This window comes from Phaethon aethereus, assembly GCF_964289735.1.
Source record: "Phaethon aethereus genome assembly, chromosome: 2".
Lineage (NCBI taxonomy): Eukaryota > Metazoa > Chordata > Aves > Phaethontiformes > Phaethontidae > Phaethon > Phaethon aethereus.
In genome coordinates this window covers 855,050-872,032 of record NC_138582.1, presented here as the reverse complement: position 1 = coordinate 872,032, position 16,983 = coordinate 855,050, and the positions used below count along the sequence as shown (strand labels likewise).

The window sequence follows — 16,983 nt, the reverse complement described above, 5'->3', positions numbered from 1 at the left end:
CATGAAATTGCAGCATTGCGGGAAGGGAAACACACCCCACCTCACAGCCTGCCAGGCTGTGGCATGCAAGAGCCGCTTGCTGCAAAAGGCCGTCATGCGCAAAGGCCGCCCCGCCCCCTCGGGGACCAGCATAAAAGCCCGCCCGGCGCCTCTCTCCCTCACACACTTCTCCTGACGCCTTCTCCTCCACGCTCAACCAGGTGAGCTTGAACCCCCTTCCCCTCCGTCTCCTGTCCTACCTGGCCTGCCTCCTCCAGAACCCTCTGCCCCCAGCCTCAGCAGCCCAGACGCCTCCCCACCGCCACGCTCCCCACTGCCCCACAACAGGCCTCCCCACTCCCTTGCCCTTCTTCAACACCGCCCCTCGCACCCCCACGCCCCTCCTCCTCCTCAACAGCCTCTCTTCCAGGGCCCCGCCACACCACACACATGGCCTGCTACGACCTCTGCCGCCCCTGCGGACCCACCCCGCTGGCTAACAGCTGCAACGAGCCCTGTGTCAGGCAGTGCGAGGACTCCCGCGTCGTCATCCAGCCTTCCACCGTGGTGGTCACCCTGCCAGGACCCATCCTCAGCTCCTTCCCCCAGAGCACCGCCGTCGGATCCTCCTCATCGGCTGCCGTGGGCAACGAACTCAGCTCCCAGGGAGTGCCCATCTCCTCCGGCGGCTTTGGCTATGGCTACGGCTACGGCTTAGGAGGCCTGGGCTGCTTTAGTGGCCGAAGAGGCTGCTACCCCTGCTAAGGGCCCTCGACAACACCCCTGACAGCCACCTCCCACATCCGGGAAGCCACGGCATGGCTTGAGGATGCACCTCCGGCCGTTGCCGGCATATGGGTCTGCTGCCCTGCTATTGGCTCCTCTCCTCAAGGCACCAAGTGGGAAGGGGAGCAGCCCAGGTCTAGCACACATGGCCCATGTGCCTCCTCCTCCCACTTCTTTCTTTGCATCGTCCCTTCTGCCATGGCCGCTGCTCTCCGCTGCAACCACTTCCTCACAAGACAAAGACCGCCAGAGACCTACGGTGTGCCACTCCCACAGCGGGGCAGGAAGACCTCGGTGCTCTGGCCACATCCATCTCACGCAAGGGACCTCTGCTGATGGTTGCCCTATTTGCACCTCAGACTGGCTCCCTTCCACTTGGCATTCCTGCTGTTTCACTCTTTTCCCTCAATAAAGTTCTCTTGCATGCCAGCCTGAGACGCCTCCTCTTCCTTCCGTCTCTCAAGGCTCTTCCAACCTCACCCAGCACAAAACCAGGGCTCAAGACGCTGTCGGGGTGGGGGGAAAAGGTCTGCAAGGCCTCTCTTAGGAACTATGTCCCCAGCAACAACTATAACACAGAGCAGCACAGGGGGCTTCCAGCCTGCGACACAAGCCCTTCGCTTGCCCAGACCAAGGCTTGGGCACGCTCCTGCGCCTCTACCCATGCCTCTGACGCAAGCTCCCCGTGATGGCACGCACTTGACCAACTCTCTTCCCCAGCACGACTCTCTGGCCGTCACAGCAAGCAGAAGCACAGCAAACAGAATCACTGAGTGCACAAGGAACCTCCGGAGACCATGTACTTCAACCCAACTTGCTCCAGCAGGGTCAGCTCGAGCAGGCTGTCCAGGACCATGTCCCGTCACGTTTTCAGTAGCTCCAAGGATGGAGACGCCAACACCTGTCTGCGCAACCGGTTCCACTGCTTGAGCACCCTCACCCTGGAAAAAGGTTGCCTTCTCTTCAAGGAAAGGGCACGTCTTTTCAGCTTTCTCCATTTGCTCGTGCCCTGGCCGTGGGCACCGGTGAGAACAATCTGACTCCCCTGTCCTCATTCCCTCTCACTCGGGACTTGCATGCGTGGATTGACATCTCCCCTGTGCGCCCTGGCATCCTGGCTCAAAAACCTCCCAGCTTGCACAGCTTCTCCTCATAGGATGGATGCTCCAGTCCCTTCAGCACTTCCAGTCCCTTCAGGCACTTCCCTGGGTGGCCCTGCACTTGACTCGCTCCACTAAGTCCGTGTCCTCCTTCCCCTGGCGAGCCCCCAGCTGCACACATGACTCCACATGGCGCCTGCCTCACCAGCACCAAAGAGAGAGCAAGATCACCTCCGCCGACCTGCTGGCAACGCTCTTCCCAATGCTGCCCTGGAGACGCTTGGCCTCTTTTGCCGCCAGACTGCATTGCTGCCTCGTACTCAGCTGCTTCTCTACCAGGACCACACAGGCCTGTTGCACTAGGACAAGGGGTAACGGTTTCAAACTAAAAGAGGGCAGATTTAGACTAGATCTAAGGAAGAAATTTTTGAGAATGAGGGTGCTGAAACCCTGGCCCAGGTTGCCCAGAGAGGTGAGAGATGCCTCAGCCCTGGAAACATTCCAGGTCAGCTTGGAAGGGGCTCTGAGCAACCCGCTCAGGGGCTTGCCTAGCTGAAGATGTCCCTCCTCATGGTAGGGTGGTTGGACTAGATGAGCTTGAAAAGTCCCTTCCAAAGCAAACTATTCTGTGATTCTAAGCCAGTCCTGAACCCCTGTTGGGAAATCACAGAATCACAGAATCACAGAATCACTAGGTTGGAAAGGACCTTTAAGATCATCAAGTCCAACCATTAATCCAGAACCACCATGTCCCCTAAACCATGTCCTGAAGCGCCACATCCACACGTTTTTTGAACACTTCCAGGGATGGCGACTCCACCACCTCCCTGGGCAGCCTGTTCCAATGCCTGACCACCCTCTCAGTGAAGAAATTTTTCCTAATATCCAATCTAAACCTCCCCTGGCGCAACTTGAGGCCATTTCCTCTTGTCCTATCACTAGTTACTTGGGAGAAGAGACCAACACCCTCATCGCCACAACCCCCTTTCAGGTAGTTGTAGAGAGCGATAAGGTCTCCCCTCAGCCTCCTCTTCTCCAGACTAAACAACCCCAGTTCCCTCAGCCGCTCCTCATATGACATGTGCTCCAGACCCCTCACCAGCTTCGTTGCCCTTCTCTGGACACGCTCCAGCACCTCAACATCCTTCTTGTAGTGAGGGGCCCAAAACTGAACACAGTATTCAAGGTGCGGCCTCACCAGTGCCGAGTACAGGGGCACAATCACTTCCCTGCTCCTGCTGGCCACACTATTCCTGATACAGGCCAGGACGCTGTTGGCCTTCTTGGCCACCTGGGCACACTGCCGGCTCATATTCAGCCGGCTGTCAACCAGCACCCCCAGGTCCCTTTCCGCCGGGCTGCTCTCCAGCCACTCCTCCCCAAGCCTGTAGCATTGCATGGGGTTGTTGTGGCCAAAGTGCAGCACCCTGCACTTGGCCTTATTAAACCTCATACAGTTGGCCTCTGCCCATCGATCCAGCCTGTCCAGATCCCTCTGCAGAGCCCTCCTACCCTCCAGCAGATCAACACTCCCACTCAGCTTGGTGTCATCTGCAAACTTACTGAGGGAGCACTCAATTCCCTCATCCAGATCATCTATAAAGATATTGAACAAGACTGGTCCCAGAACCGAGCCCTGGGGAACACCACTCGTGACCGGCCGCCAGCCGGATTTAACGCCATTCACCACAACTCTCTGGCCTCGGCCATCCAGCCAGTTCCTCACCCAGCGAAGAGTAAACCCGTCTAAGCCTCGAGCCGCCAGTTTCTCCAGGAGAATGCTGTGGGAGACGCTGTCAAAGGCTTTACTAAAGTCCAGGTAGACAACGTCCACAGCCTTTCCCTCATCCACTAGGCGGGTCACCTGGTCATAGAAGGAGATCAGGTTGGTCAAGCAGGACCTGCCTTTCATGAACCCATGCTGGCTGGGCCTGATCCTTTGGCTGTTCTGCAGATGCCCTGTGAGCACTCTCAAAACCAACCGCTCCATAATCTTCCCTGGAACAGAGGTCAGGCTGACAGGCCTGTAGTTCCCAGGATCCTCCTTCCGGCCTTTCTTGTAGACGGGCGTCACATTGGCAAGCCTCCAGTCTTCTGGGACCTCCCCTGTTAACCAGGACTGCTGATAAACGATGGAGAGTGGCTTGGCAAGCTCCTCCGCCAGCTCTCTCAGTACTCTCGGGTGGATCCCATCAGGCCCCATAGACTTGTGTATATCCAGGTGGCTTAGCATGTCCTTGACTGCTTCCTCCTGGATTATGAGTACATTGTGCTCTCCATCCCCGTCTTCCAGCTCAGGGGGCTGAATATCCTGTGGATACCTGGAGTGGCTATTAAAGACTGAGGCGAAGAAGGCATTAAGTACCTCAGCCTTGTCCTCGTCCTTGGAGACAATGTTCCCCGCCATATCCAGTAGGGGATGGAGATTCTCCTTGCCCCTCTTCTTGTTGTTAATATATTTGTAAAAACATTTTTTATTATCCTTTACGACTGTGGCCAGACTGAGCTCTAGCTGGGCTTTTGCCTTTCTAATTTTGTCCCTGCTTGACCTAACGAGATCTTTGTACTCTTCATGAGTTGCCTGTCCCTTCTTCCAGAGGTGATAAACTCTCCTCTTTTCCCTGAGTCCCAGCAAAATCTCCCTGTTCAGCCAGGCCGGTCGCCTTCCCCGCCAGCTCTTCTTACGGCACATGGGGACCGCCTGCTCCTGCGCCTTTAAGATTTCCTTCTTGAAGACTGTCCAGCCTTCCTGGACCCCTTTGTCCTTCAGGACTGTCTCCCAAGGGACTCTCTCAACCAGTGACCTGAACAGGCCAAAGTCTGCCCTCCGGAAGTCCATGATAGCAGTTTTGCTGAGTCGTCTCCTTACTTCACTCACAATTGAGAATTCTATCATGTCGTGGTCGCTAAGCCCAAGACGGCCTCCGACCACCACATCTCTCACCAGTCCTTCTCTGTTTGTAAACAGCAGGTCCAGCAAGGCACCTCCCCTGGTGGGCTCACTCACCAGCTGTGTCAGGAAGTTATCCTCCACACACTCCAGGAACCTCCTAGACTGTTTCCTCTCTGCCGTGTTATACTTCCAGCAGATGTCCGGTAGGTTGAAGTCCCCCACAAGAACAAGGGCCAGCGAATGCGAGACCTCCGCCAGTCGCTTATAGAATGTCTCATCCGTCTCTTCATCCTGGTTGGGTGGCCTGTAACAGACTCCCAGCAGGATGTCTGCCTCATTGGCCTTCCCCCTCATCCTTACCCACAAGCACTCTACTTGGTCTTCACAATCTTCAATTTCTATGCAATCAAAACACTCCCTAACATACAGAGCCACCCCACCGCCTCTCCTTCCCATTCTATCCCTTCGGAAGAGCTTATAGCCATCCATTGCAGCACTCCAGTCATGAGAAGCATCCCACCATGTTTCTGTGATGGCAACTACGTCATAGCTGTCCTGCTGCACAATGGCTTCCAGCTCCTCCTGTTTGGTGCCCATGCTGCGTGCATTGGTGTAGATGCACCTGAGCCGGGCTATAGATTTCAACTCTGGCACGTTGAACCTACCCCTAGGTTCAACTCTAGTGAGCCCCGTTTTAGCCCCTCCCCCCTCCAATTCTAGTTGACACATTGTTCCTCCTCCTTCCTTTCCTCCTTCCTTTCTGTCTCTTTTGCATATTCCAGCTTTCCTTTCGCCTTCACTCAGCCTATTTCTTGTTAGTGTTGGAGAGTGGTGCTGGGAAGGAAGTTGGTTAAGAGTGTGCTGATAAGGGCAGATTGCATCAGAGGCACGGCCAGATGAGCATTACTGTACCCCAGCCTGTGTTTGGCCAACTGAAGGGCTTATGTCATGAGCTGAAAGGCAGACTTGTTCCAGTCTGCTGTTGGTGACATGCTTCCCAGAAGAGCTCTTGGCACCTTGGGGCACTCACCCACAGTTGTCGGCAGCAATCTCTCTGGTTGTATTGCGATGTCACGGCTTTGCCAAGCACGAAGTAGGCTGATCACAAGACTGCTGCGCACCCACGCAGATGGCCTCTTGAGCCCTGGCTTTGTGCCGGGTGACGTTGAAGACCCTCAGAAGAAGAAATGTACAGCAGGCGTGTCACGCTGGAATACAGGAGAACTTTACTGAGGCAAAAAAGTGAAAAGGCAGGAGCGCCACGGCGGAGTGCGCCAAACTGAGGTGCAAATAGGGAGGCCACCAGCCGAGGTCATTCGTGTGCAGTAGCTTTTGCCAGAGCCTCGAGGTCTTCCGGCCCTGTGGCTGGAACGGCACACCAGATTTTCCCAGTGGCCTTTGTCTTGTGAGATGCTGGATGCATCACAAAGTGATGGAAACAGCAGAAATGGCGAAGCGAAGAAGGAAGTGGGCAAAGAGGAGGAGATACACGGGCCATGTATGCAGGCAGCCCAGGCTGGACCCCTTCCCTGCTTGCGTGGTGCCTTGAGAGGAGCAACCGTGGACGGTGAACACATGTGCCAGGAAGGGGCTGGAATTGCATAATCAGTCCCCACCGTGGCTTCCAGGGTCTGGGTGGTGGCTGTCAGGGGTGGTGTAGAAGGCCTTGGCAAGGGTAGCAGCCTCTTCTGCCACTGAAGCAGCCCCGGCCTCCAAAGCCGTAGCCGTAGACCAGCTAGACCTGACCAGCCTGCCAGGCCTGAGAGGAAAGGGGGGCCTCTCACCTGCAAACCACAGCACACGAATGTCACAGGGTGACCTCACTGACGACACCCCACCACTCCTATGCTTTGGCCACGTATGAACAATGCCCTGACATGCACTTTCCATGCAAATCCTCCCGAATACCGACTCTCACTTAAAAGCTGCCGCCAGGGCATGATAGACGTGTCCGGGAGAGGAGGACATGAAAATGGAGAGTTGTGGGAAGGAAAACACACCCCAGCTCATTACACACGAGGCTGTGGCATGCGAGAGCTGCTTGCCGCAAAGGGCCGTCATGCGCAAAGGCTGTGTCACTTCCTCGGGCGTTTGGGGACCAGCATAAAAGCCCGCCCGGCGCCTCTCTCCCTCACACACTTCTCCTGACGCCTTCTCCTCCACGCTCAACCAGGTGAGCTTGAACCCCCTTCCCCTTCGTCTCCTGTCCTACCTGGCCTGCCTCCTCCAGAACCCTCTGCCCCCAGCCTCAGCAGCCCAGACGCCTCCCCACCGCCACGCTCCCCACTGCCCCACAACAGGCCTCCTCACTCCCTTGCCCTTCCTCAACACCGCCCGTCGCACCCCCGCGCCCCTCCTCCTCCTCAACAGCCTCTCTTCCAGGGCCCCACCACACCACACACATGGCCTGCTACGACCTCTGCCGCCCCTGCGGACCCACCCCGCTGGCTAACAGCTGCAACGAGCCCTGTGTCAGGCAGTGCGAGGACTCCCGCGTCGTCATCCAGCCTTCCACCGTGGTGGTCACCCTGCCAGGACCCATCCTCAGCTCCTTCCCCCAGAGCACCGCCGTCGGATCCTCCTCATCGGCTGCCGTGGGCAACGAACTCAGCTCCCAGGGAGTGCCCGTCTCCTCCGGCGGCTTCGGCTACGGCTACGGCTTAGGAGGCCTGGGCTGCTTTAGTGGCCGAAGAGGCTGCTACCCCTGCTAAGGGCCCTCCACAAAACCCCTGATAGCCACCCCCCACACCCGGGAAGTCACAACAGAGATGGAGGACGCACATCAGGCCCTTCCTGGCACGTGGGTTCGCCTTCCACACTTCCTCCTCTCAAGGCACCAAGCAAGCAGGGAAGGGCCCAGCCTGGACTGCCCCGACACATGGCCCAGGTACCTCCTCCTCTTCTGCCACTTCCTTCTTTGCATCGCCCCTTCTGCTGTGTCACGTACTCCCTGCTGCAAGCACATTGGCCAATGGTCGCCCTACGTGTACCTCAGACCGGCTGCCTCCCACTCGGCCCTCCTGCCTTTTCACCGTGTTTTTCCCTCAATAAATTTCTGCATCCTGGCCTGGAGCGCCTCCACGTCCTTTCTTTTCCCCAGGCTCTGCCAACTTCACCCAGCACAAAGCCGGCTCTCAAGAGGCCATTGGGTTGGTGGAAAAGGGCCACGCGGCCTCTCTTAGGAAGTGTGTCCCCAGCAACACCACCCACTGGAAGCTGGGAGGGGACACAGCCAGGACAGCTGACCCGGGCTGGCAAAAGAGATATACCCTACCAGACTATGTCATTCCCCGTACATAATGTACGTTATGGCCTCAAGTTGCGCCTCATTATGGCCCAGTACATTATGGCCTCAAGTTGCGCCAGGGGAGGTTTAGATTGGATATTAGGAAAAATTTCTTCACTGAGAGAGTGGTCAGGCATTGGAACAGGCTGCCTAGGGAGGTGGTGGAGTCGCCATCTCTGGAAGTGTTCAAAAAACGTGTGGATGTGGCGCTTCACGACATGGTTTAGGGGACATGGTGGCGCTGGATTGATGGGTGGACTTGATGATCTTGAAGGTCCTTTCCAACCTAGTGATTTTGTGATTCTGTGATAAACTGGAGTTAGCCGGGAGGCGGGAATCGCTGCTCAGGGATGGGCTATTGATCACCGGGTGGTGAGCAATTGCTGTATTGGGCATCACTTGTTCTTGTCATTCCTTCATACGTATTATTCTTCTTGTTAGCGTTGTTGTTTCCTTCTCTCTTGCTGTCCTATTAGACTGCTTTTATCTCAACCCACAAGTTTTTCCCAATTCTCTCCCCCGTCCCACTGGGGGAGGGGGGACTGGGCGAGCAGCTGCGTGGTGCTTAGTTGCCGGCTGGGGCTAAACCATGGCAGCTGGCCCCTTCCTGGCTCCCTTGCTCGCTGTCTGGAGAGCAGGAGTGTGGCCCAAAGCCCAGTTGGAGGCAAGTCTCAAGTGGTGTAACCCAGGGCTCGGATCCGTGGGGCCAGCACTGTTCAATATCCTGATCAGTGACTTGGGCTGTGGGGTGGAGTGCCCCTTCAGCAAGTTGACAGATGATAATCCTCATTTTAAAAGGTAAAAGCGGAAGGCCCGGGTTAACTACCACCCAGTCAGTGTCACCTCTGTGTTTGGCAAGATCATGAAGCAAATCCTCCTGGAAACCGTGCCAAGACACGTGGAAAATGGAGAGGAGATTGCTGACGGCCAACATGTCTTCACGGAGGTCAGATGGTGTCTGAGAAATTCAGTGGCCTTCTACAATGGACCTACAGCACTGGTGGGTAAGGGAAGAGCAACTGATGTCATCTACCTGGACTTGTGGAAATCATGTGATACCGTCCCACATAACACCCTTGTCTCTAAACTTGAGAGATGAGGATCTGTTGGGTAGACCACAGAATCGTTAAGGTTGGGAAGGACCTTCAAGATCATCAAGTCCAACCATTAATCCAGCGCCACCATGTCCCCTAGTACATGTCCTGAAGTGCCACATCCACACATTTTTTGAACACTCCCATGCATGGTGACTCCACCACCTCCCTGGGCAGCCTGTTTGTCCTGGTTTCAGCCAGGATAGAGCTGGTTTTCCTCACAGAAGCTAGTGTGAGACTGTGTTTTGGATTTGGGATGAGGAACTGTTGATAATGTGCTGATGTTTTGGGTTGTTGCTGAGCCATCAAGGACAGTCCAGCTTCTTGTGCTGGCCTGCCAGCGAGCAGGCTGGGGGTGCACGGGGAGCTGGGAGGGGACACAGCCGGGACAGCTGACCCAGACTGGCCAAAGAGATATTCCCTACCATACGACGTCATGCCCAGTACATAAACTGGAGTTGGCCGGGGGGGCGGAAATCGCTGCTCGGGGACGGGCTGTCGATCACGGGGTGGTGAGCAATTTCTGTATTGGGCATCACTTGTTCTTATACATTCCTTTGTTGGTATTATCATTATTGTTCCCTTCTTTCTTTCTGTCCTATTAAACCGTGTTTATCTCAACCCACGAGGTTTTTCCTAATTCTCTCCCCCGTCCCGCTGTGGGAGGGAGAGTGAGCGAGCGGCTGCGTGGTGCTTAGTTGCCGGCTGGGGCTAAACCACGACAGTCCTTTTTGGCGCCCAACGTGGGGCCCGAGGCTTGAGATAATAACGGTTGCAGGTCACAATATCAGTTTGATTTGCATCATGCTCTCGTCTTTGCTGTACATGTTAAGGATCGGTGTTGGTTTCTGCGGGCTGCTGTACTCTGCAATGATTAGTAATGTCTCGCCTGTGAATTTTGTTTTTAGAACAGTGACCTTGAGCTTAATGTGGTATCATCTGAGCTCTGTACTAAAGCCATTACTGTATTTTGGCTACAGTCTTGTGGAGACGATTAGCAATTATACTTCTGCCTCTGAAAGGTTTTTTATGGAGGAAATGCAGAATGGTACCTTTGATACCCTCTATCATAACATTTCCTCCTTCATCACAATAATTTTTCAGTATTTTGAACACCCTTGGCTGGTTAAAATACCTCTATTGCTACTTCTGGGGAACATGGTTTCAGTTTTGTCTAAGGTTGGCAAGCAATTTAAGAATATCACCCGGAGATCTGCCCCAAGGCTGGATAGTTATGAATGGCAGGGTGTGTGGAACAGCATGGGCAAATGCCTGGGGCGGTGGGCACCTCCGGTGTTTTGGAGCTTCACTCCCGAACAAGTGCAGAATCCTGATAAACTAGCAGAATATCTGGAAGAAGTATGCTGTCAGCCTGGCAGCTCCAAGGAGACACAAATCATTGCCATGTGCTGGGGCCTGGCCCATGCCTACCGAACCCTATTTAACACTGTGCAAAGGGGAGAGGGGCTCTCTGGGTCTGATGGCAATGTGGCAGGCACTGTGACTACTCCAACGTCTGTAGCAGGCACTGTCACTACTCCAACCCCCACGGCGGGCACTGCCACTACTCCAACCCCCACGGCGGGCACTGTAGCTACTCAGACTGTTGCAGCTGAACCAGAGGACCAGCCCATCCCGGTATCAGTTGCCCCTGTACAAAAGAAGAAATCTTGGAAGCGGAAGTCAGCTCGTTTAGTAAGGGAGGAGGAAGATCCTGCTAAGAAGGAGCCAGAGGAAGAGAGTGAGGAGGCAGAGTGCTCTGAAGCAGGGCCATCACAAGCACGGAAGAGGGAAGAGAGCGAGTCATCGCTTGAAGAGGAGGAAGAGGAAGAACTTATAAAAGAGACGGTAACTACCCGATCTCTATCCCTGAGTGAATTGCGAGATATGCGAAAGGATTTCAGCCGTCGTCCAGGTGAGCACATTGTCACCTGGCTGCTCCGATGCTGGGATAATGGGGCCAGTAGCCTGGAATTAGAGGGTAGGGAAGCCAAGCAGCTGGGATCCCTTTCTAGGGAAGGGGGCATTGACAAAGCAATTGGAAAAGGTGCACAAGTCCTCAGCCTCTGGAGACGACTCCTGTCGGGTGTGAAGGAAAGGTATCCCTTCAAGGAAGATGTTCTATGTCACCCAGGCAAGTGGACCACCATGGAGAAAGGTATCCAGTACCTGAGGGAGCTAGCGGTGCTGGAAGTGATTTATGGTGACTTGGACAATGGACAATCATCCAAAGATCCAGATGAAGTCAATTGCACGCAACCTATGTGGCGGAAGTTTGTACGGAGTGCACCATCATCATATGCCAACTCATTAGCAGTAATGGCCTGGAAGGACGGAGAGAGACCAACGGTGGATGAATTGGCTGGCCAACTCCGGCAATACGAAGAAAGTCTCTCTTCCTCCCTACGGGCCTGCGTCTCTGCTATAGAGAAACTGTCCCGAGAGTTCCGGCAATTCAAAGAGGATATGCCCTACCCTCCACCCATACGGACCAGTGTCTCAGCCATTAGGAGTAAGCGCTCTTCTGTTCAAGAGAGAAGATATAGAGGATACACACCACGAGCCACCCTGTGGTTTCAATTGCGTGACTACGGAGAGGACATGAGGAGGTGGGATGGAAAACCTACCTCGACCCTAGAGGCACGAATACGCGAGCTGCAAGGAAAAACAATTACAAAAGGGGGTTCAGGTTCCTCGAGGAAAATCGTCGCTCCACTTTCCAGTGGGCAGCTTCCCAGAAAGAATAGAAGAGCTGATCTCACCTCTGATCCTCTTGAAGGGACTTCTGATTCCTATTTACAAGAAGTGGGTAACGAGTACTATGAGCCGGATTAGAGGGGCCCTGCCTCCAGCCAGGCGGAGGAGAGGGACAACCGAGTTTATTGGACTGTGTGGATTAGATGGCCTGGCACGTCAGACCCACAGGAATATAAGGCTTTAGTGGACACCGGTGCACAATGTACCCTGATGCCATCAAGCCATATAGGGGCAGAACCCATCTGTATTTCTGGAGTGTCAGGGGGATCCCAACAGCTGACTGTACTGGAGGCTGAAGTGAGCCTAACTGGGAATGAGTGGCAGAAGCACCCCATTGCGACTGGCCCGGAGGCTCCGTGCATCCTGGGCATAGACTACCTCAGCAGAGGGTATTTCAAGGATCCAAAAGGGTACCGGTGGGCTTTTGGTATAGCTGCCTTGGAGACGGAAGAAATTAAACAGCTGTCCACCTTGCCTGGTCTCTCAGAGGACCCTTCTGTGGTGGGGTTGCTCAGGGTCAAAGAACAACAGGTGCCGATCGCTACCACAACAGTGCACCGGCGGCAATATCGCACCAACAGAGACTCCCTGATCCCCATCCATGAGCTGATTCGTCGGCTGGAGAGCCAAGGAGTGATCAGCAAGACTCACTCACCCTTCAACAGCCCCATATGGCCAGTGCGAAAGTCTAATGGAGAGTGGAGACTGACAGTAGACTATCGTGGCCTGAATGAAGTCACGCCGCCACTGAGCGCTGCCGTGCCGGACATGCTAGAACTTCAATATGAACTGGAGTCAAAGGCAGCCAAGCGGTACGCCACCATTGATATTGCTAACGCGTTTTTCTCGATCCCTTTGGCGGCAGAGTGCAGGCCACAGTTTGCTTTCACTTGGAGAGGTGTCCAATACACCTGGAATCGACTTCCCCAGGGGTGGAAACACAGCCCTACCATTTGCCATGGGCTGATACAAACTGCACTGGAACAGGGTGAAGCTCCAGAGCATCTGCAATACATTGATGACATCATCGTATGGGGCAACACAGCAGAAGAAGTTTTCGAGAAAGGGAAGAAAATAATTCAAGTCCTTCTGAAAGCTGGTTTTGCTATAAAGCAAAGTAAAGTCAAGGGACCTGCACAAGAGATCCAGTTTTTAGGAATAAAATGGCAAGATGGACGTCGACAGATCCCAACGGATGTGATCAACAAAATAACAGCTATGTCTCCACCAACTAGCAAAAAAGAAACACAAGCATTTCTGGGTGTTGTGGGTTTCTGGAGAATGCATATTCCAAATTACAGTCTGATTGTAAGCCCTCTTTATCAAGTGACCCGGAAGAAGAACGATTTTAAATGGGGCCCTGAGCAACGACAAGCCTTCGAACAAATCAAACAGGAGATAGTTCATGCCATAGCCCTCGGGCCAGTCCGGGCAGGACAAGATGTTAAAAATGTTCTCTACACGGCAGCCGGGGAGAATGGCCCTACCTGGAGTCTCTGGCAGAAGGCACCAGGAGAGACTCGAGGTCGACCTCTAGGGTTTTGGAGTCGAGGATATAGGGGATCTGAGTCCCGCTATACTCCAACTGAAAAGGAGATATTGGCGGCATATGAAGGAGTTCGAGCTGCCTCAGAAGTGGTTGGTACTGAAGCACAGCTCCTCCTGGCACCCCGACTGCCGGTGCTGGGCTGGATGTTCAAAGGGAGGGTCCCCTCTACGCATCATGCGACTGATGCTACGTGGAGTAAGTGGGTCGTGCTTATTACACAGCGGGCTCGAATAGGAAATCTTAATCGCCCGGGAATCTTGGAAGTGATCATGGACTGGCAACATAAGGGTGAATTATTTATAGCTCGGTGGGCCCATGACACCTCAGGCCATCAGGGAAGAGATGCAACATATAGATGGGCTCGGGATCGAGGGGTGGACCTGACCATGGATGCTATTGCACAGGTTATCCATGAATGTGAAACGTGTGCTGCGATCAAACAAGCCAAGCGGTTAAAGCCTCTCTGGTATGAAGGACGATGGTTGAAATATAAATATGGGGAGGCCTGGCAGATTGACTATATCACACTTCCACAAACTCGCCAAGGCAAGCGCTATGTGCTTACCATGGTGGAAGCAACCACCGGATGGCTGGAAACATACCCTGTGCCCCATGCCACCGCCCGGAACACTATCCTGGGCCTTGAAAAGCAAGTCTTATGGCGACATGGCACCCCCGAAAGAATTGAGTCAGACAATGGGACTCATTTCCGAAACAACCTCATAGACACCTGGGCCAAAGAGCACGGCATTGAGTGGGTGTATCATATCCCCTATCATGCACCAGCTTCCGGAAAAATTGAACGATACAACGGACTGTTAAAGACTACACTGAGAGCAATGGGTGATGGGACATTCAAAAATTGGGATAAACATTTAGCCAAAGCCACCTGGTTAGTCAACACTAGGGGATCTACTAATAGAGCCGGCCCTGCCCAATCAAAACTTCTACGTACTGTAGAAGGGGATAAAGTCCCTGTGGTGCATGTGAGAAACATGCTGGGGAAGACAGTCTGGGTTACTCCTGCATTAGGAAAAGGCAAACCCATTCGTGGGATTGCCTTTGCCCAGGGACCTGGGTGCACTTGGTGGGTAATGCGGAAGGATGGGGAAGTCCGATGTGTACCTCAAGGAGACTTGATTTTGGGTGAAAACAGTCAATGATTTGAATTGTATTATGTTAATTGTTCAGAATGACATTACTACTATGGCTGCTATCTACCATATCAATGGTATTATAGTAGGAATCACCCAGACTGATGAAGAATGAGCTTCACTGAAACCAAGCAACGTGCAGCAGTGATGAAACCAGAACTGGCTTCAGCAGCTTGCGCCCAACAAATCCCTCGAGATCGACATCTTCGACCTGCAGATCATGGACATGGACCGTGCCAGATGACAATCCAACACCACATACCATCTCCCCTGCCCTGAGAGACTGCTATGATGGATGAAGCCCAGAGTCATGGACTGACTGAACTCCATAGACATTTTAAGTGATGGCCCATGGACTGAGAGAGTGATATCTGTGTGTATATATTAAAGGACAGGAAGAGTAATAATGAATAATTGGAATGTATTGAAAAGTATAGGACCTGGGCATGACGTAAATGGTATGGAATAAGGGGTGGATACTGTCCTGGTTTCAGCCAGGATAGAGCTGGTTTTCCTCACAGAAGCTAGTGTGAGACTGTGTTTTGGATTTGGGATGAGGAACTGTTGATAATGTGCTGATGTTTCGGGTTGTTGCTGAGCCATCAAGGACAGTCCAGCTTCTTGTGCTGGCCTGCCAGCGAGCAGGCTGGGGGTGCACGGGGAGCTGGGAGGGGACACAGCCGGGACAGCTGACCCAGACTAGCCAAAGAGATATTCCCTACCATACGACGTCATGCCCAGTACATAAACTGGAGTTGGCCGGGGGGGCGGAAATCGCTGCTCGGGGACGGGCTGTCGATCACGGGGTGGTGAGCAATTTCTGTATTGGGCATCACTTGTTCTTATACATTCCTTTGTTGGTATTATCATTATTGTTCCCTTCTTTCTTTCTGTCCTATTAAACCGTGTTTATCTCAACCCACGAGGTTTTTCCTAATTCTCTCCCCCGTCCCGCTGTGGGAGGGAGAGTGAGCGAGCGGCTGCGTGGTGCTTAGTTGCCGGCTGGGGCTAAACCACGACACAGTTTCACCCGTGCCTCTGACACAAGCTCCTCATGTGTGGGGGTTTAACTGTGCGGGGATGTCTGGTGCCCACCAGACTGCTCCATCACTCTCCCTCCTCATTCAGAAAGGGGAGAGAAAACATGATGAAAGGTTTGTGGGTCAAGATACGGACAAGGAGCTCATGGAAGCACAGAATGGGTTGGGTTGGAAGGGCTCGTAAAGATCATTTAGTCCAACTCCCCCCAGCATGGGCAGGGACAGCTTCCACTAGATCAGAGTGCGCGTCCAAGCTGGCCTTGAACACTTGCAGGGAGGCAGCATCCACAACATCTCTGGGCAGCTTTCTCCAATGTCTCACAACCCTCATAGTAAAGAGTGTCTTCCTAATATCTCACCTCAAACTACGATCTTTCGGTCTAAAGCCACTCTCCCTCGTCCTACCATTACACACACTGTCCCTCCCCGTCTTCCCTGTAGGCACCCTTTAGCTACTGGAAGGTCGCTATAAGGTCTCTGCAGAGCCTTCCCTTCTCTAGCCTAAACAACTGCTGTAGGCTCCCCAACTCTCTCAGTCTGTCCTCAACGGGGAGGATCTCCAGCCCCTGATCATCTTTGCGGCCTCCTCTGGAAACTCTCCAACAGGTCCCCGTCGTTTTAATGCTGGGGGCCCCAGAGCTGAACACAGTACTCCAGTCTCACGAGAGCAGAGCAGAGGGGCAGAATCACCTCCCTCAACCCGCGGGCTGCGCTGTTTTTGATGCAGCCCAGGATATGATTGGCACGACCATCCACCCAATTCCTTATCCACCAACTTGTCCAAGGGATCCAAGGGATCAGGCCCAGCCAGGAAGGGTTCATGAAAGGCAGGTCCTGCTTGACCAACCTGATCTCCTTCTATGCCCAGGTGACCCGCCTAGGGGACGAGGGAAAGGCTGTGGACGTTGTCTACCTGGACTTTAGTAAAGCCTTTGACAGCATCTCCCACAGCATTCTCCTGGAGAAACTGGCAGCTCGTGGCTTAGACAGGTTTACTCTTTGCTGGGGAAAGAACTGGCTGGACGGCCGAGCCCAGAGAGTTATGGTGAGTGGCGTTACATCCGGCTGGTGGCCGGTCACAAGCGGTGTTCCCCAGGGCTGTTTTGGGGCTGGTCTTGTCCAATATCTGTATCGATGATCTGGATGAGGGAATTGAGTGCTCCCTCAGTAAGTTTGCAGAGGACACCAAGTTGGGTGGGAGTGTTGATCAGCTGGAGGGTAGCAGGTCTCTGCAGAGAGATCTGGACAGGCTGGATCGATGGGCAGAGGTCGACTGGATGAGGTTTAATAAGGCCAAGTGCCGGGTCCTGCACTTCGGCCACAACAACTCCATGCAATGCTACAG

At 53.9% G+C, this 16,983-nt stretch overlaps 2 protein-coding genes across 2 annotated transcripts; both read left to right on the top strand.

The window, feature by feature from the left end:
- On the top strand, window positions 1-790 carry LOC309402725 (feather keratin-like). The gene has a single exon (XM_081996643.1). It carries the CDS (start codon window positions 430-432, stop codon window positions 742-744), a length of 315 nt encoding a protein of 104 aa, XP_081852769.1. The 5' UTR covers window positions 1-429; the 3' UTR covers window positions 745-790.
- Window positions 791-7,160: 6,370 nt separating this feature from the next.
- LOC309417574 (feather keratin-like) lies at window positions 7,161-7,469 on the top strand (the record flags this gene model as incomplete). Its single annotated transcript, XM_082015086.1, has 1 exon — window positions 7,161-7,469. One exon carries the CDS (start codon window positions 7,161-7,163, stop codon window positions 7,467-7,469), a length of 309 nt encoding a protein of 102 aa, XP_081871212.1.
- Window positions 7,470-16,983: the final 9,514 nt, after the last annotated feature.